This window comes from Panicum virgatum, chromosome 2K (assembly GCF_016808335.1).
Source record: "Panicum virgatum strain AP13 chromosome 2K, P.virgatum_v5, whole genome shotgun sequence".
Lineage (NCBI taxonomy): Eukaryota > Viridiplantae > Streptophyta > Magnoliopsida > Poales > Poaceae > Panicum > Panicum virgatum.
The window spans coordinates 62,879,450-62,906,378 of NC_053137.1; the positions used below are offsets into that span (position 1 = coordinate 62,879,450).

Genomic DNA, 26,929 nt, shown 5'->3' on the forward strand with positions numbered 1-26,929 from the left:
CTATATTCCAAAAGAAAAATATTGACTTTTTAGTGCCTTTCGCCCTAACCATTTCGAAAAAGGAATCTTGGGCAAAAAGGAGAAGACATCGGGTTTCTTAAAGACAGGCGCCTCCTCGGCGCACCAGAGCGTCTTGCGGGTACGACATCGTTTGCAGCGTTCCACGCTATCTTCCTTTGCTGCTATCGTCACTCAAAGAAAAAAAATAGGGAACAGTCAAGGTCATGTTTCTACGCTGTGCACTTGGGATAGAGCTGAGTCAAGCAGCTGGCCGGTGGACCATACAGTGGTATTGGTCCATTGTCAATGGCTCAATAAATAGAAGCGAGATGTGTGCAGGAGAGGTACTGGTCACTTGGTCAGCTGGGATGGGGGAGCAGTAGCCGCACGGCATGGCTGCTATTTCGTCCGCATGCTGATCCTTTACCTCCTTGCGATCACTGAAAGGTGGGATTTGTATGAGCCTAGCCCCACAAACAGTGATAGAAGCGGTACCAGATGCAGTACGGCTTGCTCTGCCTCCAGTATTGGCTCCTCAACTCACGTCCCACGTCCAGAAAGCGGTCAAGCTAGGCTGGCCAGCTAGGGGAGCAGCAGAATTTCTGGTGACTTCACTAACTAGTGGACCATAAATTTAGTGGCCCTACCGTCAGTCGCGTTGGATGGAGGAGCAAGAGTGATTGGTGGCTGGGCCAAAGAAGGGTGGTGGCACTGCTTCCTAGGTGTGTTTAGATCACTTTGCATTTTGCATTTTGTGTTTTTGGAAAGAGATCTTCAGTATTTAAAGTATTAAATATAAATTAATCACAAAACTAATTACAGATCTCGTCTGTAAACTACGAGACGAATCTAATGAGCCTAATTAATCCATCATTAGAGCATATTTACTGTAGCATTACTGTAGCAATTTAATGCCTAATCACATCATAATTAGGCTCATTAGATTCGTCTCGCGATTTTACGGTCCATTTGTGTAATGCGATTTATTTTTTACTACATTTAATATACTATGCAAGCGATTTATAAAAATTTTTACATTTTGTGTTTTGAGATCTAAACAAGGCCCTATTGTTTCTGTGGCTCGGCCCCTCTACCTCTGCCTCGCTGAAAAGTGAGTCTCAAAAATGCATGCCCCAACAGTTAGCGATAGAGTTTCTCCTCGAACATGTGCCTACTAGAAAAAAAAGAGAAGCCTATCAGCCTTGTATAGTTCTCTCCAAAAAATTTTACACCCTATCACATCAAAGAGGATCTTCCTATTTAGAAGTATTAAATAAAATTCTTTTACAAAATCTTTTACGCATATAAGTTGTAAATCGCGAGACGAATCTAATCAGTCTATTTAATCCATGATTTGCAACAGTGATGCTACAATAACCATCCGCTAATCATAGATTAATTAGGTTCATTAGATTCATCTCGCGATTTATAACTCATCCGTTCAAAAAGTTTTATAATTAGATTATATTTAGTCCTTCTAATTTTTGGCTGAAAATTACTACAGTAAATTTCGTTCAATTTTTACAGGACCTAAACAAAGCAAGCAATCAAGCGTCATGCGTGGATTAGCCTCCTCACCGGAGCGTGAGTGGGACACAGCGCCGTGCGGCTCCTATGCGCGCATGCGCTCCCATCCTATCCCTGATCCCTCTCTCTGCTCTGCAGGCGGCGATCCTTTCCGTACGCGTGTGCATCCCTCGCCCTCTCTCCGCAGATACCGAGGCTGTCTCTCGGAGTAGTTGGGGGAGGCCGTATTCGAGGCCATGCCATCCCCGTCGCCGTAAGAAGTGTGCGGTGCTGCTGGCCATGCCCCTACTTCTGCTACCGTCGCCGAGATATGTTCCTCCCCTTCCTTTTATCTACCCGCTCCATCTGCTTCACCTTGTCGGTCTTGCTGCTGCAGGAAACCCTAGCCACAGCTCTAGGTCCCTCCGTTCTTCCCTCTGGTTGTCGCCTTGCTTTGTTTACAACGTGTAATTCATGAGCTCCAGCCCTTTATTGTGGTTTCCTTGCTCTTTAGTGCATCTGATCTGCTCATTTTTTGCATGACATGTGATTCTTGGATATGCTTGTGGGCCGCAAGCGAGCCATCGGGTCCGTGACCTGAGATCTAGGAGTCTCCATCGACGGAAAAAGCTGACTGCAGTGAGTTTGTAGCTTTGTCTTCCATTTTTTCCCCCGATAGATACACGTGAGAAAAAAAACTTTCCTATTCACTAACTGAGATTTGTTGATCTTATACATTTTTCCCATGGTGGTTCTCCTATAGGCTAACTGCATCCATCTAGGCTATTATAGTTTGTAGTGGTCCTCCTTTGTCACTATGTACTTGAATTGAGATGTTTGATGTGCAGTATCTACTGGTTTTAAGATAGAAATTTCTAGCTTATGTCTGCAAGAAATTTCTTAAGATAGCACAGTGTCAATTGTTTTGGAAATAGAATTTATTCCCAGCTATCTCTTTATTTCTAAATCTATTAGAATAGTATCTGAATCTGGTAATGATTATAGTGGGTTCGGTGTAACATGCTTGATCTTCTAAACCAACTGATATTTTATGATTGTATAAGAAATTGATTTCTAAATCCTAAAGATGACGCAAGATCAAATGACTTGTCATGCAATGTATGCTGGTTTTGCTTGATTGCTTGTGCTGAGGGGCTCTTAGCCTTTTGCCCTTCTAGCCATGTTTTCATATATTGATGATTCATTCCAGAAAAAATAATATTTTTATCCTGGTTTTATGCTGCTCCAAAAAATCTATATTGATGAAGCTTATGTTTGTTTTCATATCATTTCCTTCATACATAATTTTTGCTATTTTTTATATGCCTCACAAATTATAAGTACACGTCTGAAGTAGTAGCCACATGTGACATACATTCCGATTAATGCACCTTTTTAGGTCAACAACACATCCTCAACCAAACATGCTTAACATCTGACAAATATTATCTTCATTGTAGACGTCTTCAGTTGGTATTAATAAGTTCTATAACAACTAACAGTTCTTCTCAATAACTATATTTACAGTCCAACACTGATGCTTAGAAGGAAGAAGATCAACTCATTTTGTATTTACACAGTTGCAGCCACACCTTGCCCTACATGAGCAGACTTGTTGCTTCATGCTATTTATTCAGCCATTTTGTAACATGACGCTCAGCATCAATTACCTCTCTTTTGGATACCTCATGGCTGCAAAAAGTGTTATCTCCTACCCTCTCTTTAGTATCTTGGTACTCAAGTCTTATTTGGATTAGTGTTCTAAGCTACCTCCTTAAATATTTGGTAGCTACTAATGCTGATCATGAAATATAATATATAGCTTGACAAAACCTATGGGCTGCACATGCCATATTCAGTAGTACAAATGTTGTTAAGATATTTACATTAGACATTATGATAAGTTTGTCATTCCAAACATTCTTTTAGTAAATTATCAATTACACATACTTATGTTTGCATAGACCGTAAAAAACTGTTGCTAGGGCACGCAAAGCGCGCGTTATGTTCTAGTATATATGAACAAGCACGGGAGAAAGGATAGAGGGAAACCAGAGATAGCAACAAGGAGAGAAAGATGTTCTCCCTTGTCTCCGAGTGGATGTTTTCTCCTATAAAACTAGGTGGGTCACTCGTGCATTTGCGCGGCTAGGTATTAAATGCGCGGCTAGGTATTATATAAGGATAAACTCTTTATTTTCTATTCCAATTTTGTGCTTTTAAAGCTTTGAGTACAAACTAATTTTGATGTTTTTAGTGTGGATATATTAATATGAATTGGTATATTTTTTACATGTAATTTTTAAAATTTAATTTGTTTTAGCATTTTGTAGATAAAACAGTGTACAAAGTTATTTACTGAGAGTATGTGTAAACTCTTAAATGTTAATAAAATAGCGTAGACAGTTCACATGGGATAGAGAAATGACCTTAGCTAGCGTTTGGGTGGAGAGCGAAGTAGAATGGAATGGTTTCATCCCTATTTTTCTTAGAATGAAGCTGTTCTTGTAGAGTGGTTTGGTTGGAAGTATGGAGCGGCTCCGTTTTTTGTTTGGTTGAAGGGATAGGATGACAGAGTTTTTTTTTTACTGTCATCGTATGTTACGGGACCAACTTGTCAGCGAACTAATCTTACCACAAGCCGTCTTCCTTCTTCGTGCTTCTTCATACCAGCTGCTCACGCGCTTGCTTTGCTTCGACTGCCGTCCTAGCTCGCTCTCGCTCGCCCCCAGTTCGCCGCGGACGCCCGTGACACCTAGTCCGCCATGCGCCGTCGTGGAGCCCTCCCCCCACCTCCGGTCCACAGCGCCGCCGAGGCACGCCACTTCGGAGCCCCTCTTTCTCCGGTCCGCCGTGCCACCGCCATGCAACCCCTCCGCCCTCGGTGTAAGGATCACCGGGGTGTCCGACCCTAGAGGGGGAGGGGGTGAATAGGGTCGCTAATCGCTTTTCTATCCTAGGGCTCAATCTAATTGCATAAGATAAACCTAACACGTCCTACACATGCTAGTTATGACTAAGGTTTATCTATGCTACCCTCTACTTACCCCAAAAGACTTGCAACCTATAGCCAATCCTAATCAAACTAACTAGAAAAGTAAAGGTAAGCAAGAAAGAGTAAATGCGGAAACGTAATGCGGTAAGTAAAGCGGTAAGGGAGAGGATATGCAAACTCCCGTGAAGACACCAAGACACACGATTTAACGTGGTTCGGTTAGGACACCAAAGTCCCTCCCTACGTCCACGGCCACTTGCTCACAAAGAACAAGTGGGATGCCGAGTCTCTTCGCTTGATCACCGTCTTGCCACGCCTCCAAGGCTCCCGACAAGCAAAGGCTAAGTGACGCCAAGTCACAAAGACGAGGTCACCGCCACCGTCTATCTCGAAGCGTCACCACGGCACCGTCTTCACTATCTTGGAGCTTTAACACCAAGTAGGGGCCTCCTTCCCCGCACAAAGTGTCGTTGCCACTCCACACCAAGTCGGAGGGTCACACGACGAGTACACAAGTTGCTTGCCGCAGCAAGACTTTCTCTCAAGCTAGTTCTCTCAAGAACTAAGCCTAAACAAGCACTAAGCACTCTCACAAGTGTGCTTAAGCCTATATGATGTACAATGAAGCTTTATGGTGGTTGGAGATGATCTTTAGCTCTTGTATACTTCCTTGAACTCCAGCGCACTCAAATGACCCGGCCTTGGGGGTATATATAGGCAGCACAAGCAAATATAGCCGTTGGAGAAAAGCTGCCAGAAAACTGTGTAACGCCGGTTAATCCGACGTACCCCAAAAGCCATCATCGGTTTAACCGGTGTATGTAAACTGCTACGTGAAAAACTAGCCGTTAGCAATTAACCGGTGTATCGCCGGTTTAACCGATGCAATCAACCGGTGTATGTAAAATTAGCGTCGGTTTAACCGGTGATTGTAACTTCTTCACGTTCCTCCAAAAACCACCTCTCTGGACAACTGAACCGATGCAATTGACCGATGCATCGTCGGTTCAACCGGTGTATGTATTTTCATCGGTCTTCGTTTGGCAATGCACCGACGTATGCATTTTCTTCAACGTCGGTTAATCCGGTGAGTGTACCTTCAGTTTCCAGCTTCTGGACAATTACACCGGCGTGTGTATTTTCCTTAACGTCGGTTCAACCGGTGTATTGAATTTCTTCACAGTCTCTTCGATTCTTGTCCTTTGGACCGAAGAGGTTTCAGGGCGCTGCCCTGAGACCCGCGAGGGGCGGCTCCCCCTCGACCCCCCGTCCGCTAACCGGGTAGCAGAACCCCCGTAGGGGTGGCCCTTCGGGCCTTGCTACGCCTCTCTTCTCTTTGTCATCACTTGAACCTAAAAGCCTGAGAATAGTCATCTTAACAATCACATTAGTCCAAGTGTTGTGTGTGTCATCAATCGCCAAAACATTATATTGAAATATGGCATGAGAGGCCATTTTCGCTACACTCGGTCTGCCACGTCGCCTCCTAGGAGCCCTTCCTAGAGATGGCAGCAGATCGGGTTCGGTGCGGGTATCCGCGGGTTTCGGTTTTTCGGGTTTCGGGTTTGGTGTTGGTTTTTCGCCCACGGTTTTCAGGTTCGGGTTCGGGTTTGGTTTCGGGTTCGGTTTCGGGTTTTGGTTTCCACCCGTGGATATCCAATGGATATCCGAAATAAATTATTTGGAATTAAAACTCATGTTTTATAATATATTAATGATAATTTGTTTACTTAGACTATTAAATTTATTGAAAGTTGGGTCATGAAAATATTTATTATTTGTTGCCTCTTGTTTATATATGTGAATATGTGTATATTTATCTACGGGTTTTGGGTATCCATTCGGGTTTCGGGTATCCGCGGGTTTGGTTTTGGTGATGGATTTCCACCCGAATCGGTTTCGGGTTCGGGTTCGGGTTTCGATTTCGGGTTTCGGTTTTGGGTGCACGGAGACTCCACCCGATCCGAACCCGACCCGTTGCCATTCTTAGCCCTTCCACACTCGTTTCGTTGCGCCGCCCCCGCGCAGCCCCTCCGCAACAAATGGCAGCGCAAATGGCAAGCTAGTTTGCGGACGAGGAGACTTGCACTGCTACATTAATCTTTTGCGAGACTGACATTTTTGATTTACCGAGGCAAGCAACCCCATCCTCCTCGGTGCTTAGGTCATGGTAAATGACATATTTTCCAAGACGGTTTTGATGCCCGCCTTGGTTAATCAAATAAAAAAAAGGAAAAAGCCCATATCCAGCCCTAACTGGGCCTGGATCGAGGCCTGGCGCACCGCCGCCATCGGGGAGCAGGCCCCGCCTCGCAGCTCTCATGGTCAGCCGCCCCGTGCCACTAGTTTTGCGAGAAGGGAGGGTAGGTGGAGGAGTGCCGCAGCCGGATCCGGCCTAGATGTGCACCGCACCGCACCGCCGCCGCTCGCCTGACCACCTCGCCCTGGATCTGCTTCACCGCCACCGTCGAAGGAAGAGAGGGCGCACCGGGCCGCTCGACGGCCTCCCCACACGCGCATCACCGCTGCTCGACAGCCTTCCCACACGAGCGCCGCCGTGCGCGAGTTCTGCCCGCTCACCGCCGTGCGGTGGAGAGGAAGAGGAATAGGGGCGCCGCGCGTGCCTCCGTGCGATGGAGAGGGAGAGGGCCGCCTTGCGGTGGAGTGGGAGAGGGAGAGGGCCGCCGCGCCGCTGCCGTGCGGTGGAGAGGGAGGGGGGGCGGCGGGAGTAGAAGGACGGAGGGGAGTGGAGAGCCGACGGGGCAACAAGCAAGGACTGAGAGAGATAGAGAAGGAAACCCTAAAAGGGGCCATATATATACTCAGAGAGATTAAGTTGGGCTGAATGGACTGTGGAATGGGCCTGATTTTTGGAGGCCACTGCTTTATACATGTTTGCCTCCGTAAATAATTAACCAAGGCGGTTGTAGAAAACTGCCTCAGTAAATAAGAAAACCGCCTCGGTTAATCTATTTTGCGAGGCGGTTTTTGACCGAGCATTAATCGAGGCCGTTTTTTAATGTGACCGCCTCCGAGGCCTTTTCAAATCGCCTCGGTTAATTAGTTTTTGTAGTACTGTCGTGTGCTGAGCGGGTGCTGTAAGATGCGGCGAGCGGGCATAGCACGGGCGGCGAGGAAGCGCGGCAAGCAAGGGCGATGAGCTGGGTAAGCGAAGGTAGGAAGCGAGAGCAGGAAGCATGGCCGGGAATCTGAGTGCGACAAGCAGGTGTGAGAAGCTTCTTGGTGGCGACCTATGGCATTTGTTTGATCCAGCTAGCATTCTTTTTTGTAAAAATTTCAAGATTTTTGAGTTTTTTAATTACCAGCAATTTCGTTCATGTCCATTAGCTGTCCCAATTGATACCTGCTATTTTGTTTTTTGCAATGGTAATGGTTGAATCTCTTGAAGCGTAGTTAGCTCGTCTATATTCGGAATATGAGGAAGAGCCTATTTATCTGACCAGCCTATTGTAACATCCTCTGCAATCAAGGTATTTATGGTGGGTTAACTCTAATTAGGTATATGGGTATTTTTGATAAATTTTATCATAATAGCAGTAGTGGGTAATTTAATTTTTTTTATTTTTTCCGATTAATGTGGGAATTTTTAGACTTTAAGAGCGAATATGAAGACTCCGTTTGTTGGCCAAATAATAAGATAATAGATGTGCATAGATGGTTCGTTGTCCTCCGAAATGAAAATTTGCAATCCTACGTTCCAAGCACATCCACATAATTCCTTTCCAAAGGAATGGAAAACTTCAAAATTTCTATGAAAAGCTTTGATCTAAACAGACCCTCAGGATTTCTCTGCACTGCAGGAGCAGTGGATGTGAAGTTTTTGCAGATACTACTTCGATTTTACCTGGAGATTTAAGGTGCCACCAAGCACGGTGGCCCACTTGTATATCTTCCTTCTTTCCTTGTCTTGTCCCACCAGTGTGTTTAAGGTGCGGGCTTTCATAATTGAGACTAATCTACCTGTTGCGGATGTGTATCAAATGAGAACCTGAGCATCTCCAGCAGTTTGCCATATTTTAATTGGCATATTTTGTGTTTTGCCAACTCCTAAAAAGATATGCTAAGTAAAAAAAGAACTTATCTCCAACAGTTTGGCATAATTCACTTGCCAAACACAGATCTAACTTACATCAGGAACCTTGAGAGAGAAATAAAATTATATTTATGCCCTTCCACCTCTTGAAAACTTAAATCAGGAACCCTTCTCTATTATTTATTTTTTTTTTCACCCTCCCACCTGACTAGAAACCACGATACCAACCGCGCGCCGCGCGCTTATATTTGTGCGTTGGAGGCTAGTTTTTCCCAAGTTGCCAAAAATTGCCAAGTCTTTTACCAAACTGTTGGAGAAGTATTTTTAACGTTTTTTCAAAAATCAAAGATGCCAACTCGATTTGCCAAACTGCTGGAGATGCTGAGAAATAACATATGTTTGCAAAACAAAAGCAATAATTGCACCCGAAAATTTAGAGTGATGTACTTCAGTGTTCAGTTTTGCAGTGACAATGTAATTTCAAAAATTACGATGTCAGGTTTAGGGTGTGCTTAATTGTAATTTGTCCTTTTTTGTTTAATTCAGCTGCCGTTAGCAAGAGGCGTTGAATTGCCACAACCCAACGCTTATTATAATCAATATTTTCAACATTAAATGTTAAACTTATGCTAAAATTGTTGAAATATCCTCCATAAAGTGTTGAATTAAGCACTTAAATTTTTGAAAGGTACATATTTATGAAATAATAAACTATTGAAAGTATTAGGAAGAAATGTGTCCTAAAAAGATGGAATAAAAAATAAACAAGGCTACGTTGGCATTTCTCACGCATTGGGCCAAATTAGGCCTTTTCGGATCAGATTGGCTAGGCAGTAGATGGCTTAGATTGATTTTTGTGATCTTTAAACATATTTTCTTTCCAACCGTGAATGTGTTTTTGATTTTTTTCTAACCACTATCTTGTTGAGAATAAATATGACAAGAACCAACATGTTTACATTTTACTTATTTTTATCTAGGAAACAAATCTATATTCGTGCTTCATAGAGTACTATTTTAACATTTTGAGTATAGTTCAGCATTTTGATATAATGCTTCAACATTTACCTAAAATGTTGAACTACTTTATCCAAAATATTGCACCAAGTTTGAATAGGTGCTTAATCTTGTATTTTAGAATTTTATCTCTATTAATTTAATATTGCAAATATGCTGGTCACAAGATATTTAGCAGAAGTAGCGAGGGAAAAAAAAAAACAAAGCTCACCTTCCTCCCGATGTGTTTTTTGGCTTCTCATGGGCCTCCCGAACGTTTTTTGGCTTCTCATGGGCCTCCCAAACGCATGCATGAGGCCCAGAAATCCTATTTATCTTCCATAAGATGAAAGCATGAGAACCGAGTGTGGCTCCGGCGGTACCTCTAATGTGAGGGCTGCCGGTGCGAGTTTGATTCCCTAGAATCGTACTCTTGTCTCTCACCAGGTTTGCCGCAAGTATATTTCGTTGTCTCTCACACGTGGAGCCATAAAAGGAAATATGACGTGCCTATCGTCCTATGGAGCCATGGATGATCTCGGTGATATGAAAGGAGTAGGACGTGATCTAGTGATATGAGTGTGGTTGTAGATTTGTTTATGTACATCTAGTGTGAGTGCACCCTGCGTGTGTAGAGTTGATCGCACATGAGCAGATTCTACGGTTGTGCCCGGTCGAGAGGCGTAAAAGAAAAGAAGCATAAAATTTTTCCACTTTATTAGTGCATACTGACAAAATCAATGAGCGTGATTTTTCTTCTGTCTCTCTCGTGTATTCAGTTTTGACCAAGGATTTTAACTACTAACTTCGATTTTTTTTTGCAAAAGTTATTGAGTGTACATGTGTGCACCTATGTCCTATCAATGGTGGATCCAAAGAACCTACCCTAGATTTTGATCTAAATTTTTTTCAATATATACTTAGACATTTTGGCCTAGATTGATAAACAGCCCAACAATTGACCCTAGCCCAACTCTTGAGTCTCTCACTCATCCCTCAGCCCACGCACGCGCCGCCATACTACCCTCCGCACCGCTGGACGCCGACCGCCGGCGCCGGCCACAGCCGCTTGCGAGGCTGCGCCTCCACCCCACGCCGCGCGGTCTCCCTCCCTCGACCTTCGACTCCTGCGTCCCGCCGGGCGTCGGCCCCTGCTTGGGCGCTGGTTGGGCGCACCGCTCGCCCGCTCCCACCGGCCGTCGGCCATCCCCCCCACCCCCCGGCGTCGCGCGGCCGCGCCCCCACGGCTGCACGCTAGCCCCGCCTGGCCGCGGGCCGCCCCGACGTGTCCGCGCTCGTGTTTGGTACTGCTGGTCCGTACTTCTTTCTCTCTCACTCTATTCCATAATTCAATTCAGTACTGGTATTTGTACTGTTTCTGAATTCAGCCATTGAGTGGTTAATTGAATAATTGGTGCATCCATTTGTATTTTTGTTCTGTGTTCCTGATCCTTAAATTGGCATTGATTTTACTTATATCACTGTAACTTTGATCGTTATATACCATATTGTTGCCGAAGTGCTATTAGATTATACTGGATTGCGCTTTGAATTTTTTTTTGCGTGGACTACCCTAGTTTCAATTCCTGGGTCCGCCACTGGTTTCGGGGTAACCCTACCGGAGGCCATGGCTGCGGCGGAGACACGGACGCGACAGGAGAAAGTGAGGAAGTTCGAGGAGTTCGTGGACCGTCGTCTGAAGCCTGACCTCGCCAATGCTATTAAGCAGCGCGACAAGGTGTTTGAGCAGCAGAAGACCTTGTAAGTCCAGCTGAACTTTCTGTAGGCTGACAGTCGGTTCTGGTGTAGTGACATTTGGAGAGCCTATCTCTAGTCTAGCATATTAGCTTTGTCTGTTGCAACTTGTTCTGAATTCTGGTAATGGAGCTTTTTTTTTATGCCGGCAGCTTGGATTTGAAGAGGAACATTGAAAATCTGGAGAGGAATGGCGTCACCAGCATCCGGTCCATGGTCAATCTTGGCTCGGAGGTGTACATGCAAGCGGAAGTGTAAACCTCGCCCCCTTCACCACTCCTCTCAATGAATCCAGACAATCCTTATAATATTTTCATTGCTGATCGAACAGAGTGAGGTTTTCAATTGAAATATTTGCTATTCGATAAATATGAAAAGGCGTGTCATATAGTGCATACTGTGACTTCCCTGTTCTAAACTTCTAATAATAGGGTGTTTGTCTGTTTATACATATTTTTTAAACAAAGACAGTATAACAAGCATATTAGTTTTATATACACTATTCACAAGTAGGTGTTCCAAAATTAGGTGTTTGGTTGTTTGTCCATATTTTATAAAAATACAGTATAACAAGCAGATTAGTTTTATACTTTTATATGAATTCAGTAATTCACAAATTCAGGCTCTTGGTTGTATGATATAATACAGGGAGCAAACTTGGAACTTGCTCATCTTGATATGCTCTCATGCTATTTTACTTTTAAACTCAATCTTAACTTTGTTCCTTAACAGCATTCTTTAAGTTGGAATAGTTGAAGAAATTAGTACAGAACTGACAAAATCATTTTCCATGAAACATGTGTGATAAAGTATTTCAGTATATGTCTGTAATCAGATTTCATGAACTGCTGAGATCTAACTGTTCTTTGTTGTGTGGTGCTTTCTGCAGACCGGATACAAGGCACATTTTCGTGGATATTGGTCTAGGTTTTCATGTGGAATTTACTTGGCAAGAAGCATTACAGTTTATATCCGTAAGAGAGGCAAGGTTGGCTAGGTATGTCAATTCTAATGTTTGATTGTGAGTATGATGTATTTCTTGTAAGGCAGCATTCTTTTCTGTTATACGAGTCTCCGAAATGATAGAGATGATTGAGATTTGGGAAGGATTCTGGTAACTTGTGTTTGCTGTTCAATACCGTAACTTGTTAATTACCTCCAAGCGAAAAGGGTGCAGATTTTAGCTCAAGCATGCCTATGGACGTAAGTCTTGTTAATAATTTATGATTTAGGAACATCTAGATGTATGCACTTAGTTTTGTTGGAGCTTGTCTTCCAGGTATCTTCTATAGAATATGAGCCCACTTGTCCGCATATCACGGAGCTGGTCATGGCATGTTAGGGGTGTGCCTCTGACATTCAATTTATATACTTGTAGAAATTTGGTGAAGATTACCAATTTCACCATGTCATTTCTTAGCATTCTTAGCCATATTATTAGCACTTCAGGATGCCTGAAATGATTGAATGAGTTTTTGTTTATTGGTACGGCAGCATTGTCTCACAAACACAGACGCTACTCTGTTCTAAATAATGAAAACACATAATTGCTTGTTTGTAAGGTAGTTGTTTGATGTTGGGAGATTAGTAGTTTCTTGTGTCATGTGGTCAGTTCTAGATCTAACGGAACAAAGCATCACCATGTCAAAATCAGTATATTACAGTGAAATGCAGGTTGACTGTTGCCTTGATTCATTGTTTTGGGTTTTTTTTTCTCGAACCACGCAGGAGAACTGCGCGTCATTTCATTAAGGTTGAAAAAAAATACAAAGGTCATTTCATTGTTTTGGTTTGACAGCTAACATCATAGTTTGTATCTCTTTGCTCGATATGGTGCTTGTTTCACTTATGGTTGAATGCTTTCATTCTGCATTTTTAGGTTTGCATGAATAGATTTATTGTTTTATTTTATAGTGTGATGTTTTATTTCAGATTTTTTATGCTTAAGTGCTCTTATTCTGTTATATACTTATGTATATGTCACTACAGATGCATTTATTCAGATGTTAACCCTGGATGTCTTGCATGTTTGCAGGCAAATAGATGAATACACGCATCTCATTGCAAGCATAAAAGCACAGATCAAGCTGGTATGTACAGTGTATTACACTTCCATTAAAAACAATAAGTAGTGCATACTTGCATCTCATGTTATCTGCCTAAGTTCAGATGTTACTCGTATTTCTACTTACTCTCTGCAATTCCATATGCAGGTATGTGAAGGTATCCGTGAACTGCTGCAGCTACCACCGGAGACAGAGTTATCACCTAGGAATACATGGTAGAATTTGGTTCTCACGGCAAAGGGTTGGTGACATCGAGCTTGTAAAATGTGGTGTTGTTCTGCCAGATGGTTCCATTTATGACAGCAACTTGGCTTAAAAATCTGATGACCACCTGCTGTTGAAATTATCCAAACCTTGGAGTAATCTGAAACCAGATCATGAGGTTGCCGATAGTACAACAATCTCGTTTTGATTACACGGTGTAATTAATTTACACCCACTAGAACTTACCATTCTTAAGATTTCATGGCATTGGTAATATACTCCATCCATGGGTTAGCGATGTCGTGAGGTCACATCACCGGGTAGTAGGGCATGCTGGCGATGCCGCACAAGCCTTCACTGGCCTGGACACGCCTCTCCATGCGCACGTACCCACCCTCGCCCCACCCGTCGCCCCACGAGTTCTTGACGATCCAGCACCGGCGGCCGCCGGCGTCGGCACCGTACCCGACCACCGTGACGGCGTGGTTGGTCCTGGCGTCGCAGGGCCCCGAGAGCACGCCGCCCATGTAGTGCTGGAAGGTGTCGGCGTTGATGGTCACCACGACAGGCTGCCGCGCCACAGCGTGCTCCAGCGCGGCCTCGCTGTTGGGCGTGACAGCGGCGGCGCCGCGGATACTGCCGCGCCTGCACTGGCCCTGCCTGCTCTCGTAGGGGTACTCCCACGCGGTGGCCAGGCCGCCGTTGAGGGCGACCCACCACATGGCCGACGCTGGGGAGCCGCCGCTGTCGGGCGGGGTGCGGTCGCAGTCCACCAGCTCCTGCTCTGACAGCGAGACGAGCCGGCCCGTCCGGAGCTTGTACAGGTTCTCGATCGACGCCACCACCGCGAACGCCCAGCAAGAGCCTGCAAGGACATGCCATCCTCGTCACGAGGTCATCTAGACACGCATGGGCATGATGGCAACGTGTGCAAGGCGCGTCGTCGTCACCACAAGTCATCTGGTGCTTAACGGGGGTCACGGCGCCACTGGTCCTCCAGTCGACGCTGTAGGGGACCTGGCCGAAGGCGTCGCCGGAGTAGCTGCCGTTGCCGCCGCCGCCGCCGGCAGCGCGTGTGGAGTTGATGAGCAGCCGCGCCACGGCCTCGCGGGCCGCGAGCACCTGCCCCGGCGGCATGGTGTAGTGCGCGGCCAGGAACTCCTCGCTCGTTAGGTCGGTGAACTGGTTCTCGCCGAGCTCGTACGAGAGCTCCCCGCGCCGGTTCGTGGCCTCGATGTACTCCACGTTCCGGCGGTACACCTCGAACCGGTGGCGCCGCTCCTCGGCGGTCGCGTAGGTCCGGTTGTGCGCGGCGCGCCACGCGTGGAAGCGGTCCATCGTTGGCAGCACGTCGCCGGACGCCGCGGCGCCGGCCAACATCAGGAGGCTGGAACACAGGAGGGCGAGGGCTGGAGAACGTGACGCGGCAGCCATGGCCGTCGCTTGGTGCCCACCAGTGTGATCGATCGAGCAGCCATGGCTGCAGTAGTGGGCTTAAATAGATGCACATGGTCGTGCACGACACGCATCATCCTTGCCTCGATCGTTTGAAGAAGTAATAACTAATGGAATCGGAGATCAGGATTAGGGTGCATTGATATGCTACAATTAGATGCCGTCTTGGCAAGCGACGGTCCGGCCGGTGCAGGAGCTAGAAACGGCCGCAGCATGGGGGCAGTCGCACAGTACTCGTGTCCTTCCAGATGATGGAAGTTTTTGCATCTCCTAGCTAGCTCGACATACCACCACCGTTTTGGATATGATCTTGACCGTGTGTTAGGCATACGATGTTCACGGCCCTGTTTTAATTAGTTGTGCTGTTACGACTTGCGCTGCGAGAATAGCTGTGGAACTGCATAGGGAGGCGTGTGTTGCGTGCCATGCAGATGCAGGGGGTTGGTGGTGCTGGTGCACTAGAGCTAGACGATAACGGAGACGTATATGTACGGTAGCGACCAGCGTTTTCTACCGAATAAAGTTTTGTACAGTAGGAGCTATCGTTTCAAAAGTTCAATGTGCGCTATTTTACTGAAGATTTGGTGTCGTGGCGACATGGTCTTGCAGTGCAGGCTCTTGCTGGGCGTTCGCGGCAGGTGGCGTCGATCGAAGGCCTGCACATGATAGAGACGGGGGAGCTCTCGTCTCCCTCTTCGGAGCAGGAGATCGTGGACTGCGACCGCGGGGACAACGACCTCGGCTGCGCCGGCGGTTACCCAAACTCCGCCATGGAGTGGGTCGCCGGCAGCCCGGCAACGGCCGCCTCACCACCGGATAGGACTAGCTACCACCCCTACGTGGGCAGCTGGCAGGGTGAGTGCAGGAGCGACAAAGACCGGCAGCAGCGCGGCCACGATCCGCGGCGGCCAGGCGGTGGAGCAACGGCGAGGCCGCGCTGGAGCGCGCCGCGACGGGTCAGCCCGTCGCCGCGCTCATCAACGGCTCCGGCTGCGCCGTCCGGCCAGTTCCGCAAGGGCGGGGTGTTCTCGGGCCCCTGCAGGCACCAACCGGGACCACGCCGTCACGGCGGTCGGATACGGCGCCGAGCCCGTAAGTACTGGATCGTCAAGAACTCGAGGGGCGCGGAGGGATACGTGCGGGTGGAGAGGCGCAAGTATCACCGGAGGCTGGCGCCGCGACTTTGTCGTCGATGAAGAAGTTTGCATCTGGTCGGAGGTCGTGAGCGCGGCTAGCCATCCCGTCGCCGCTGGAGCGCGCGGCAGCGGCATAGGCGAGGATGCGAGCTAGGGGACGGGCGTTCTCCAGCGGAGGTGGGGCCGGGGGGGCTTGGATTGGGTTAATCGCAGCCGTCCGGATCCAATCCAACGGATATAAGACACCCGAGGGGTGGACGGTATTTCATTTACCGTCCACCCCGGGTCGGTATCCCATTCACCGTCCGCCCCACCGTGCTCCTGTGCTCGCGCTCCGCAATTCATCCACTTCTCGCCGGAGCGCCGCCGCATCCCGCTTTAGCACCACAACATAATCGTGCGTTCGGAGAGTTCCCCTTTGCTCCTTGACGCCGACGACGAGGCTGCGGCGGAGGACATCGGGAACGTCCGGCGGCGTCCACGTCTTTGTCTACTGGCGTTGCCATGGAGCTGCTCGTGATTCGTGAATCATGGCGTCCGGCGAGACTCGTCCGGACGCAGCAGCGTGACGCGCTCCACCATAGAATTTCGGGGCGCGTTCCATTACGAATTCATGATTGTTCGGCGGCGGTGATAGCGCCAGATGCCGTGGCGGCAAAGAAGGGGGCGTGCCCGCGCTGGCGCCAGGGACGACGGTGGTGCTCATGAGGAAGGGGAAGGGTAGTTGGATTTGGAGACACTTCGAGGTATAGGTGAAGCTCCACGAACAATATGGAAATCAAGCTCGATCTTTCTCGCCGGAATTGCAGGTGACGCCGTCGTGCGTACCCGGCCTCGTCCCCGTCGCGGTAGCGCTCGCCGGTTACACCAAACTGAGGTCAAACCGGCTCCTGTATGTGCTAGGCGGCGGTATGGCCTTGTCGCGGCCGGGGTAGTTCGGCGACTGGTCGGAGGTCGTGGCCGCCCACCGGCGCGGTGGGCGCTGACATCTCTAACTAGCGCACGCAGGAGGTTGGAGCCTGCCAGCCTGGCGTGGCGAGGCCGCTCTCCTCGGACGGAGGCAAGGCGGGGGCAGCGATTGGGATTATCACGCCCGCACAGATCCGATCGAACGGTAAGAATGCACCCAAGGGGTGGACGGTGTTTCATTTACCGTCCACCCTGGACATCGAAAGCCAGGCTTCACGCGACGTCTCGCCGGTGCGCCGCCGCGTCCTGGCCGTCTCCTGCATCGATGCAACCGTCCCAAAGAGCTGCTTTGCTTCTTTGTGCCGGTGGAGCCGCGGCGGTGGACGCTGCCGTGTGGCGTGCGCTTCGTGGCGTTCGGCCAGACAAACCAGGCGAGCGGCAGCGTGGCGCCGCCCATGGCAGCCGGCGTCGGCTTGTTCCATTGCGAGTAGGTGCCTCCGAATGATCTTCTGCGGTGATTGTGCCGTCAATGGTCAAGGATTCTTTTTTTTTTGCGAAAAAATGGTCAAGGATTCTTGGCAATGGCAGCGTCATATACCTGACCGGACGTGGTGCCGGTGAGAGGCGGCGGCGGCCGCTATGGCGGCCGTCGTTTTCCGTGCTGCTCGTTCGGTGCCGCTAGTTCTGCCGGACAAATCATGCGAGTAGTAGATTTGGCAACGAGTACGGAGGCCATGGGGGCTATGCCGAACATGTGGGCACTGCCGGCTATGACTGCGCAGTTGGTCGTGGCAAAGAAAGCGGCGCCAGATACCGACGAGATTATGAATTCTATAGTCCCCAAGGCGATCTTGTTTCGCCAATGTCTGATGATGTCGATTTGGATGCATGACAAGAAGCAAGAAGACCCAATGTTTGTGCATATGCATACCAGTCAGCTTAGGGAAACCAATTCGACAGATTCACATGCAAAATCCAAATAGGATTTAGGAAAATTGATGTGTACCAACGAAGATAGTCTGCTCTAGAGAAACCGAGTCAAATTCATCAGCACAAGATCCATACAACGGTACCCAGTTTCGGAAGTTTTCAAATTCCAAGATCCTTTTTTTTTTGCATCTGTAGCCTACTCAACGAACAGATAAAATATTTCGCAAGATACATGGCCAAAAGCACCTGAAATTATCACTGCAGTCTACAACTTCTTAGCTACCGAAAATTATTTGGGCCGAGGAGACTGCGTCTATGCCATCGGTAATCTCTTCTTGACGACAGCCCCTTGATCGCCCTCGTTCTTCGGGAAGACATGCCCCGTCAAGGAACACAATGGCGTGCCCATGGCGTCGCAGTCCTGCATGGCTCTGTATCCTCCTTCAGAACCACTTGCTCCAAATTGGGAGCTCGCTCCAGCACAGCTCTGATAAATTTTATCTGCTGTTCTAGTGGGGCCTAAAGCCAACCAGCAGGAGCTCCTTCAAAGTAGGTTCTTGGAGCCGTCCAACTCCAGCTCCCAGCAAGCGTGTTCCCCACCTCCATTCAGTCTGATCTCTGCACTTCCATTAACAAGATTTGTGATGACCCTAAAAAAAACAAGATTTGTGATAAAACAAGGCAACATCTCAATGCAGAGGGCCAGTCATATGAACATCCCTGTAACTACCTCTCTCAATGAACGCCAACAGTTGAATGTGTTAAGTGAAAAATCACCTGAGTATGTAATATCTCAACTGAGGGAGCCATTTGAAAATTTCGTCCATACAAGATCAAAAACTCAACAAAGATACCATGCACAGGAAGTTTCCATAGCTTGTATAGTGCGGTGCAGAGCTGCTTCATTTTCAGGGTGCATCCAAAACAAAAGAGAAGCGAGACAAAGGAAAGATGGTTGTATGTTTTACCAAGCATATTGGAACGGTCATTTCTATTATAAACAAGATAGCAAGAATCAGTTGTTATACATATGGATTCAATCCAACGAACATGTTTGAATAAAAAAGGAGGCTCAGTAGTCAGTAGATCATCCAATCTAGAACTTCAGCATGAATTACATTTGATTAACCAGTGTACAATTTCAAACTACTTATTTCCAAGAAATAACAAAATTAAGAAGGCATCCGACTAACTCTCAATTGGTAGCCTTTTCTTATTTGACAAAATGCTCCACGTAATCATTCCCTTCTATCAAAGATTAAGAAGAAGAGAGTAGAATTACTGCAGCACACGATCCTAGTAAGTAAAAGCGTATTTTCAATCTAATTACACCACGTCGAATGAAAGAAACAAATCTTGAATTGACGGTGTACTAACTTGGTCCTAGTTCAGTTGAGTAATTCGTGATTGACAAGTTTTCCCAAGCTACTTATTTCCTTTGCATTCCCGTATTTTTTGTGACAAACCTTTGCCAAAGTACCACGTAGGCAAGTATGCTATTACTCTCTCAGCATTTTTTCCCTTGCTCAGTACACTACGGGACACAGCTCATTTGCCGTGTGCCAAGGCCCCCGCCCCTGCCCCTGAGGCCATGGGAGAGCGAGGGAGAGGTCGGCACCATGAACGCCGGCATGTCCAACGGCGGCGACTACTTGAGCGACAGCGCCAAGGGGGCCCCCAACAGGGTGTACTGGAGGGCCAAGGGACCAGTGACGCCGGTCAAGAACCAACAACGCGGCGGTCGTATGTAGGCGATCGAGCATGAATGCTTTACAGTTTTATTATTGCTGAAGAGATAATGTGGCCATGTTTGCATTGATTATATATTTATGTCCTCGCGTTGCAGGCTCTTGCTGGGCGTTCGCCGCGGTGGCGTCCATCGAAGGCGTGCACAGCACAAGATAAACACAGGCCGGCTCGTGTCGCTGTCGGAGCAGGAGATCGTGGACTGCGACCACGGCTGCGACGGCGGTTGGCCTAGCGCCGCCATGGACTGGGTCGCACGCAACGGCGGCATCACCACCGAGTCCGACTACCCGTACACGGGCAGGCAGGGCCAGTGCAGGCGCGGCAAGACGGGCCACCGCGCGCCCAGGCGGTGCAGCGCAACAACGAGGCCGCGCTGGAGCGCGCCGTGGCGGGGCAGCCGGTCACCGTGGCCATCGACGCCTCGGGCCGCGGCTTCCAGTTCTACAAGCGCGGGGTGTTCTCGGGCCCCTGCAGCACCGAGCTGAACCACGCCGTCACGGCGGTCGGGTCGGCGTCCAGCCCGGCGGCGGCCGCAAGTACTGGATCGTCAAAAACTCGTGGGGCGAGTCGTGGGGTGAGGAGGGATACGTGCGAATGGAGAGGGATACCGTCGCAGTCCAGGATCTCCTGCTCCGCGCGAGAGGGATACCATTACCGGCCAGCTGGGCTGTTGTGATCTGGTGCAGTGCAGGCTTTCGGTCGTGGCCACCGTACAAGAACGCTCCGTTCTCGCAGGAAGAAGGCTAGTGATCGAGCTGCACGCACGGCTGGGTTTATACAGCTGTGCGGCGATCGCTCACGCCTCACGGTGCGCCATTTCGCCAGCGTCGTCTGGGTGCGCCGTCTGCCACGGTGCCAGTGCGGGTGATCACGCGCGCCACGGCTGATGATTTATATCGGCCGGACACTGGTAGATTCGGATCATGGGTCACTGACTCCTCACGGGTGATCATGAGACGAGGATAAATTTATTGCAGCTCTGGACTCGACGGCCATGGACTGAGATTCACTCTGTTCTGCTAGCAACAATAGTAGTGTTTTTCTCTCACACCAAATCAGTACTAACAACCAGCATTTTGACGATGAATTGATTGATGAATAGACTGTACGAAAACCTAACATTTTGACATGTTTGCCTGTTTGGTAATGCAATTTGCATTGGGGTTGTGAGGTGGAGAGCATCGGATCAGAAACTCTCGAGTCTCGGATTAAGATACAAAACAGAGTTGGGGAGAACCAGCAGCAACCGTCGATCCTGCTTAACGATTCGTGCGCCGTTAACGGTTTGCTGCTGCAGAGTTTTCCCCTCCCTGCACTGCCGGGACGCAGTCGCCGGCCGGATGCCATTTTCGGCACCGTGATTTTGTTCCTCTCGCCGACGACCTCCGCCTCCTACGCGGCGTCAAGCACCGGCACCGAGCCCTCGGCAACCCCTCCCCTCGCCGACTCCCCGCCCGCCGTACTCCAGGTAAAAACTAAAGCCCCCCACTCCCCACCATCCCGCACCCGCACGCATGGTGTTCGACGTATCGTCTGATCTGCCATCCGCGTCCACTGCGCCGGTGGTTTGTTCGTTCGACGCACGGACGGAGGAATCACGTAGCAAGAACCCAGGGGCGCAGGATTGTTGAGAATCTGAAAATATTAGGGCTTGGGTGTGCGCATTCTTAGTAATCAAGAGTGCTGCAGCTGTAATACAAACATGTGAAAATCGAGTATATGAGAACTACCCCAGAATTTCTTGTCAGGGTAAGCACGAACGCTAGTTGAGTGGGTGGCATTTCCATCAACTTTCAATCTTCTATTTTGTGTTGCAGTGTAATTGCAAACAAATTAGGACAACTGTATCATATGATTGTAGCCAACTGCTAACTGATTGATAATTCGGAGCTACTTACAGTAGTACACATGTCCTTCTTGAAGGCATGTAATGTCAACCATCATACGTTTTTCTGCAGTGGAAATACTAGAGAACTGAGGCCCAGGGACACTGTCGCTGTTTATACTCATATTGTTTCGTGGTTGAGGTTAAGTTCAATTCCCCTTTAGTTTCTTTCAACCAAAGCCATCATTCCCAGTGGTTTCTCATTTTTTAAGGAAAAATGCAAAATAATTTACTTTAATTTGCCAGCCTATGAAATTATTTCTATTCATTCTTAAAAATCGTTGAGATTTTAACTCTCCATTTAGTACGACTAACGAGATGTCACTGATACATTCATACATCCAAGTTTTAACTCTTTACTCACTCCTTAAGTCCGTAACGTTGAGATGTTCTTTAAGATGTTGATGTTGTCTTCCATAGATAGGGGACTAAAAGAACTCTAAAGTTTCTACCTCTATTATACTTTCTCCATTGTGTGATCCAACATATCTTTGCTCTATTCTATTAGAGCTACTATTGTCAAGTTTATGAATGCTTTTCTGATGCAGATCCTGTAATGCCAACCAGACGCCATGTTCAGTATTCGTCTCTTCCTACAGAGGACAGAGATAACCTACGGTTCACATATACTCCAAAATCGCATAGGAAAATTCCATGGAAGTCAATTGCCCTAGCACTTTTTCTCCTCCTCATAGGAATGTCACTCCTCTCCCTGTCATATTTTATATTCACAAGTCACATGGAGGGTGATGATTCTCAGGCATATGATCTCTTATTCCTGGGTGTGCTTGCTTTCGTTCCTGGTATGTCACCACAGGCAACTTCAATTATTCTGTATTGTCTTTCCATATTGTGCCTTCTCTGCTGCATATGAGACAGACATGGTTTTCTTGAAGTATCTGTATATTTGTTACTGGTGGTTAAGCATTTGAGCTATATGTCTGACATTTTTGGTTTGAATTTTTCCTCCAATGACATTCATAGGGAAATAATGCACAAATCTTTGAAATGATCTTCCATTTTTGAATGGTTGTGTGATTTTCACTTTGGTGCTGTTAATCTGTTTTCAGGCTATTACGAGACTCGAGTTGCTTACTATTCGTGGAAAGGAGCACCAGGGTACACCTTTGCATCCATCCCAGATTATTAGCCATTTACTTCTCCAGAAGACCTCGAGTGTGGTCGTCACATGGGAAGGCCAAGCACGTAGAAAATTAAATGAGCCAGAAATGGAGCTAAAAAAATGAACACCTGTGCATGATATATATTGTGTCAAAATATCCTCTGAAACCCTGTTGTGTTCATTCATGGATTAACTTGGCAACATTGCAATAATGCTGCTCACAGGGCTAGCAACATAGGTACATAGCCAGTTTTGGGTTCTCTCTTTGTTAATTTTTTTCTTGTTGCTGGATTACATGTTTCCACTTCGGATTTGTTATGGATTGTGCATAGAGTTTCCTGGTCATACTGATTCGGTGTCTGTGTACTGTTTTTTTTAGAGAAGCATCTGTGTACTGTAGCTGCCCCAAACTAATCATAAGGCCGGCTTGTCTTTTATGTACTTTTCGATGAAGATTGTTAAGTCAGTCTCAATGGTAGTTTTATGGAGAATTTCATGGTATTAAGTTCTATGCCACATCATCAATTTTGCTGACAGGCAAGGAGAGAGAAGAGGGTTTCATGGTACTTATGTGAGAGGAGTTTCATCACCATGAAACTCATCTGGCACAGTTACATACTTAATTTTCAGTCTTGATAACTGTGCTATGAAACTGTGCACTGAGTCTGATCTTATACACTTAATACATGCCTGTGGCCTCCAGTGAGTTATGGTTGTTTGCACGAAATGACATATATATGTGTTTGGATAATTGGATATGTCAATTTATCTGTAAAGAGTGTGCAGTGAAGAGGCTAGATCAAGAAAGGCATATATCCTAGGGAGACCGGAGACTAGATGTGACTGCATTTGTACTACATGGCAATTATATATGATATAGACTTGAGCAAGGAAAGTATCTCGGTGGCCCATTATCATGTCCGAGAGCGCGGGCTTTGCTTCGTCATGAAGCCGTGTTCGCTGTTTTTTCCCATTTGGGTCCTACGTTGCTGATGAGCAGAACAGAACGAATTGAAGAGCAAAGGAACTACCAAACAACTATTTGCTTATAGAGGCTGATATTGTCTCTATTTTTGTCCTCGTGCCTGGCTACTGGGTTGCCCAGGGTAGGAGGCCCGAATCTGTGGAAGCTTTTACTTGCTCCTTTTGAGGTTGTTATTCCTATGGTTGCAACTACATCCTATCATTTGGGACAATTCCTTTATTTAAAAAAAACTTGAGGTATAATGTGATCCAAGAAAATACGAAGTAATTTTTATCCGAATCACAAGAATCACACACGTGCAATGCAAGTTGTAAAGATAGATTTTACAGCTTGTTTCGAATTTGCAGTTTTTTAAAAAAATACAGGAGAATTTACAAGAGCAGCGCAATTTGGGAAATGATTGCCGCTGTACCAAAGTAGAAAACGCACAGTACTGGCCCTATTTAGTTCCCTTCAAAATTTCAAAACTTTACAAGATTTTCCATCACATCGAATTTTTCAACACATGCATGAAATATTAAATGTAGCTAAATAAAATAACTAATTACACAGTTTATCTATAATTTGCGAGACGAATTTTTTGAGCCTAGTTAATCTATGACGGGCCAATAATTACCAAATACAAAAGAAAGTGCTACAGTGCTTTACACCCAAAAGTTTTTTCATCTAAATAAGGCCCTAGTGAACAAAAACTGCAGGTAAGATCAAATTCATGTGCTCCAAATGGCTCTTTTTTCCAAACAACCAACGGCACGCAAAATTATTTCCTAAATTCATGCTCCTTTTGTCAAACAAACTGAAGGTACGAAATTAATTCGCAGTCTTCAGAATTCAGATGGTTGAAAAGATAAACAAGAGCAAAGGCTCCTCGTTGCAGTACCACCGTTGACAAGATAAGCTGCTGAACACAAGAGTACATGACCCCAGAACCCCATAGGAATCCGTGCGAGGAAGCTTCTCTGTACTTCTTTCCCCTGGGCCCCGCATGTCACCGTCACAGGGACGCAAACAACCTCCCCTAGATGGACCCACCTGTCATGCTCACCGATGAACTGTCGGTGTGTCAACCTCCCCCACCCCCACACTCTCATCGTCGTCTCCCTTCACAAAAACGCCCCTCGATCTCTGCTCCGAAGAAACTTCTCCTCCCTCCTCCCACGCCGTTATCATCCCCCAAGATCCCACCTCCCACGCCCCAATTCCCGTCGCAGAGCACCGCATTGGGCGCGCACGTTGTGCCGCCGGGATATTGTCCCGGATCTGACCGGCGAGGAGGCGGCGTTGGCGGGGTTACTTTGGGTGCGCGGCGCGCTGAGAGGAGGCTGCGAATCTAAGGAGGGCGCAGAAGAGGCGGCGGGGGCAGGAGGAGTCGGGAGGAATGGCGCCGACGCGGGGCGCGGGAGGAGAGGTGCGGCTGCCGCCGATGAACGCGCTGGAGATCCTGCGGGAGACGGTGCGCGTGCTGCGCGGGGACCCGCACGCGTTCACGTCCATCCTGTTCCTGCTGCTCTGCCCGGCATCCGGGTGCCTCCTCCTGTCGGCGGCGGCGCTGGACGGGACCGTCGTGCTGCCGCTGGCCCGGAGGCTCCTCGTCGCGGCCGCGGCGTCGGGGCTCCCGCTCACGCATTTCGTCAGGCAGCTGGCGCACCACCTCGCCGCCACGCTCGTGTCCGCCGTCGTCTCGTTCCCGGCGCTCCTCACCTACGCGCTCGGGTGTGCCGCGTCTCGTCGCCTTCTTCGCACTCCTCGTCACCGCCTGCTCCACGCTCAAGGCCATGCTCTACCCGCCTGACATTGTCGTCTGCGCGGGCCTCTTTACCGTTCTCGCCTACTCCGTGGTGTACGCCCACACCATCATTATCTGCAACCTCGGCGGCGTCATCGCCGTTCTCGAGGAAGTGGCTGGGGTCAGCGCGCTGCGCCGGTCGGTGCAGCTGATGCGTGGGCAGACCCACGTCGGGCTGCTCATCTTTCTTGGATCCACCATTGGCCTGGCCTTCGTCGAGGGGCTGTTTGAGCACAGAGTGAAGACCCTGAGCTATGGTGATGGGTCATCACGTCTTTGGGAGGGGCCATTGCTTGTCCTTATGTACTCTTTCGTGATGCTGATCGATTCGATGATGAGCGCGGTGTTCTACTTCACTTGCCGATCATCGAGCTTGGATTTCTTGGATGAGGAGGGTGCCTCCGTTGAGGAGCTTGAGATGATGAGGGCTGACAATTCAGATGCCATCAGGTGATGAAGAAGATTGGTTTGTTTCTCACAGGTGTATCTGTTCATAGTGTCATAGGGAAATAAGGGAGATGGGCATGGCCAAGATCCACGCAAATTGACTGGTGGTATTGATGGTTGTCATGCAATGGTTATACACTTCATGCGTATGCTTGGCTTGATTGGTTGACATCCATGGGGTGAAAGGAACATTTTTGCATCCATTTGGATTCTTCCATGGTCAGGTAATGGTGAGTGTGCAAGAGAAGGCTAGAGGGACATCTTTCATAGGATGTGTTCTTGATCAGACCAAGTTTTGGCAGCGATCCCATAGCTGGCATTGTGTGTAGCATTCTTTCAAAATGATGTAACTAGTATATCAATTTGATTATTGTGGAATTTTGGTCGCCTTACAACATTTTGGTTATACTGAATGAAATGTCTTCTGTTGCTCGGGAAAATACAACCGATTGTATGATTGATTCTTGATGTATCATTTCAGTCCAATTTTCATCTTCGGATACTCTAAATTTTATGTTCTTGAAGATACCTGTTGGCTGTTACGAAATTACTCCCAACCCAGCCAGAGTTGTCCTGAGTTGAATTATCATGTCTAGTATTGTCTTCCACTGCAGAAGCCTGATTACTTTCAGATTTTATTTTTGTTTTCTTACTCTAAAAAATAGAGCTGTTGCAGAGGAGAAATTTTGCTGTGTATTCTTTTATTCTTTGCGTAGTGTGTGCTGGTGAAGACTCTCAGTTCTGGCTTAGAATTTTGCATCTGAAGCATCTTTTGTTTTCTTTGAGCTTCTCTGAGCACTACTGATAATTCATGCTTTCTACAAGACATGGATTCTTTGTTCTTCCTCAGATCAGAAAATAGCCCATTGACTTCCATTGATTATTGGCTGTGTTATCCCCAAGATCGAACTTGCAATGTTCAATGAACAATTGAGTATTTTACTATTG

The 26,929-nt window shown here is 47.5% G+C and overlaps 2 protein-coding genes, 1 long non-coding RNA gene and 2 pseudogenes across 3 annotated transcripts; 4 read left to right on the forward strand and 1 right to left on the reverse strand.

Moving 5' to 3' along the window:
• The first annotated feature begins 10,514 nt into the window (after window positions 1-10,514).
• LOC120693501 (protein UXT homolog) lies at window positions 10,515-13,767 on the forward strand. The gene is made up of 6 exons (XM_039976949.1): window positions 10,515-10,864; window positions 11,129-11,312; window positions 11,459-11,560; window positions 12,196-12,303; window positions 13,342-13,396; window positions 13,520-13,767. The coding sequence occupies exons 2-6, from the start codon at window positions 11,179-11,181 to the stop codon at window positions 13,589-13,591; spliced, it is 471 nt and encodes a 156-aa protein (XP_039832883.1). The 5' UTR covers window positions 10,515-10,864; window positions 11,129-11,178; the 3' UTR covers window positions 13,592-13,767.
• On the reverse strand, window positions 13,594-15,012 carry LOC120693506 (ervatamin-B-like). Its single transcript, XM_039976963.1, has 2 exons — window positions 14,527-15,012; window positions 13,594-14,441 (listed from the first exon to the last, which is right to left on the reverse strand). The coding sequence occupies exons 1-2, from the start codon at window positions 15,008-15,010 to the stop codon at window positions 13,885-13,887; spliced, it is 1,041 nt and encodes a 346-aa protein (XP_039832897.1). The 5' UTR covers window positions 15,011-15,012; the 3' UTR covers window positions 13,594-13,884.
• Window positions 15,013-15,693: 681 nt separating this feature from the next.
• LOC120695574 lies at window positions 15,694-20,502 on the forward strand (annotated as a pseudogene).
• A 373-nt stretch (window positions 20,503-20,875) lies between these two features.
• Window positions 20,876-23,200, forward strand: LOC120693514. The gene is made up of 3 exons (XR_005683001.1): window positions 20,876-21,223; window positions 22,189-22,443; window positions 22,711-23,200. It is a non-coding gene; the product is annotated as an uncharacterized LOC120693514 (long non-coding RNA).
• A 1,543-nt stretch (window positions 23,201-24,743) lies between these two features.
• LOC120693519 lies at window positions 24,744-26,456 on the forward strand (annotated as a pseudogene).
• Window positions 26,457-26,929: the final 473 nt, after the last annotated feature.

Bases quoted from the DNA above. Each gene is read 5' to 3' on its own strand.
- LOC120693506 (XM_039976963.1), bottom strand. From the start codon at position 15,010: ATGGCTGCCGCGTCACGTTCTCCAGCCCTCGCCCTCCTGTGTTCCAGC. The intron at 14,442-14,526 runs GTGACGACGACG...ATGTCCTTGCAG, and splicing joins TAAGCACCAGATGACTTGTG to GCTCTTGCTGGGCGTTCGCG.
- LOC120693501 (XM_039976949.1), top strand. From the start codon at position 11,179: ATGGCTGCGGCGGAGACACGGACGCGACAGGAGAAAGTGAGGAAGTTC. The intron at 11,313-11,458 runs GTAAGTCCAGCT...TTATGCCGGCAG, and splicing joins TTTGAGCAGCAGAAGACCTT to CTTGGATTTGAAGAGGAACA. The intron at 12,304-13,341 runs GTATGTCAATTC...GCATGTTTGCAG, and splicing joins AGAGAGGCAAGGTTGGCTAG to GCAAATAGATGAATACACGC.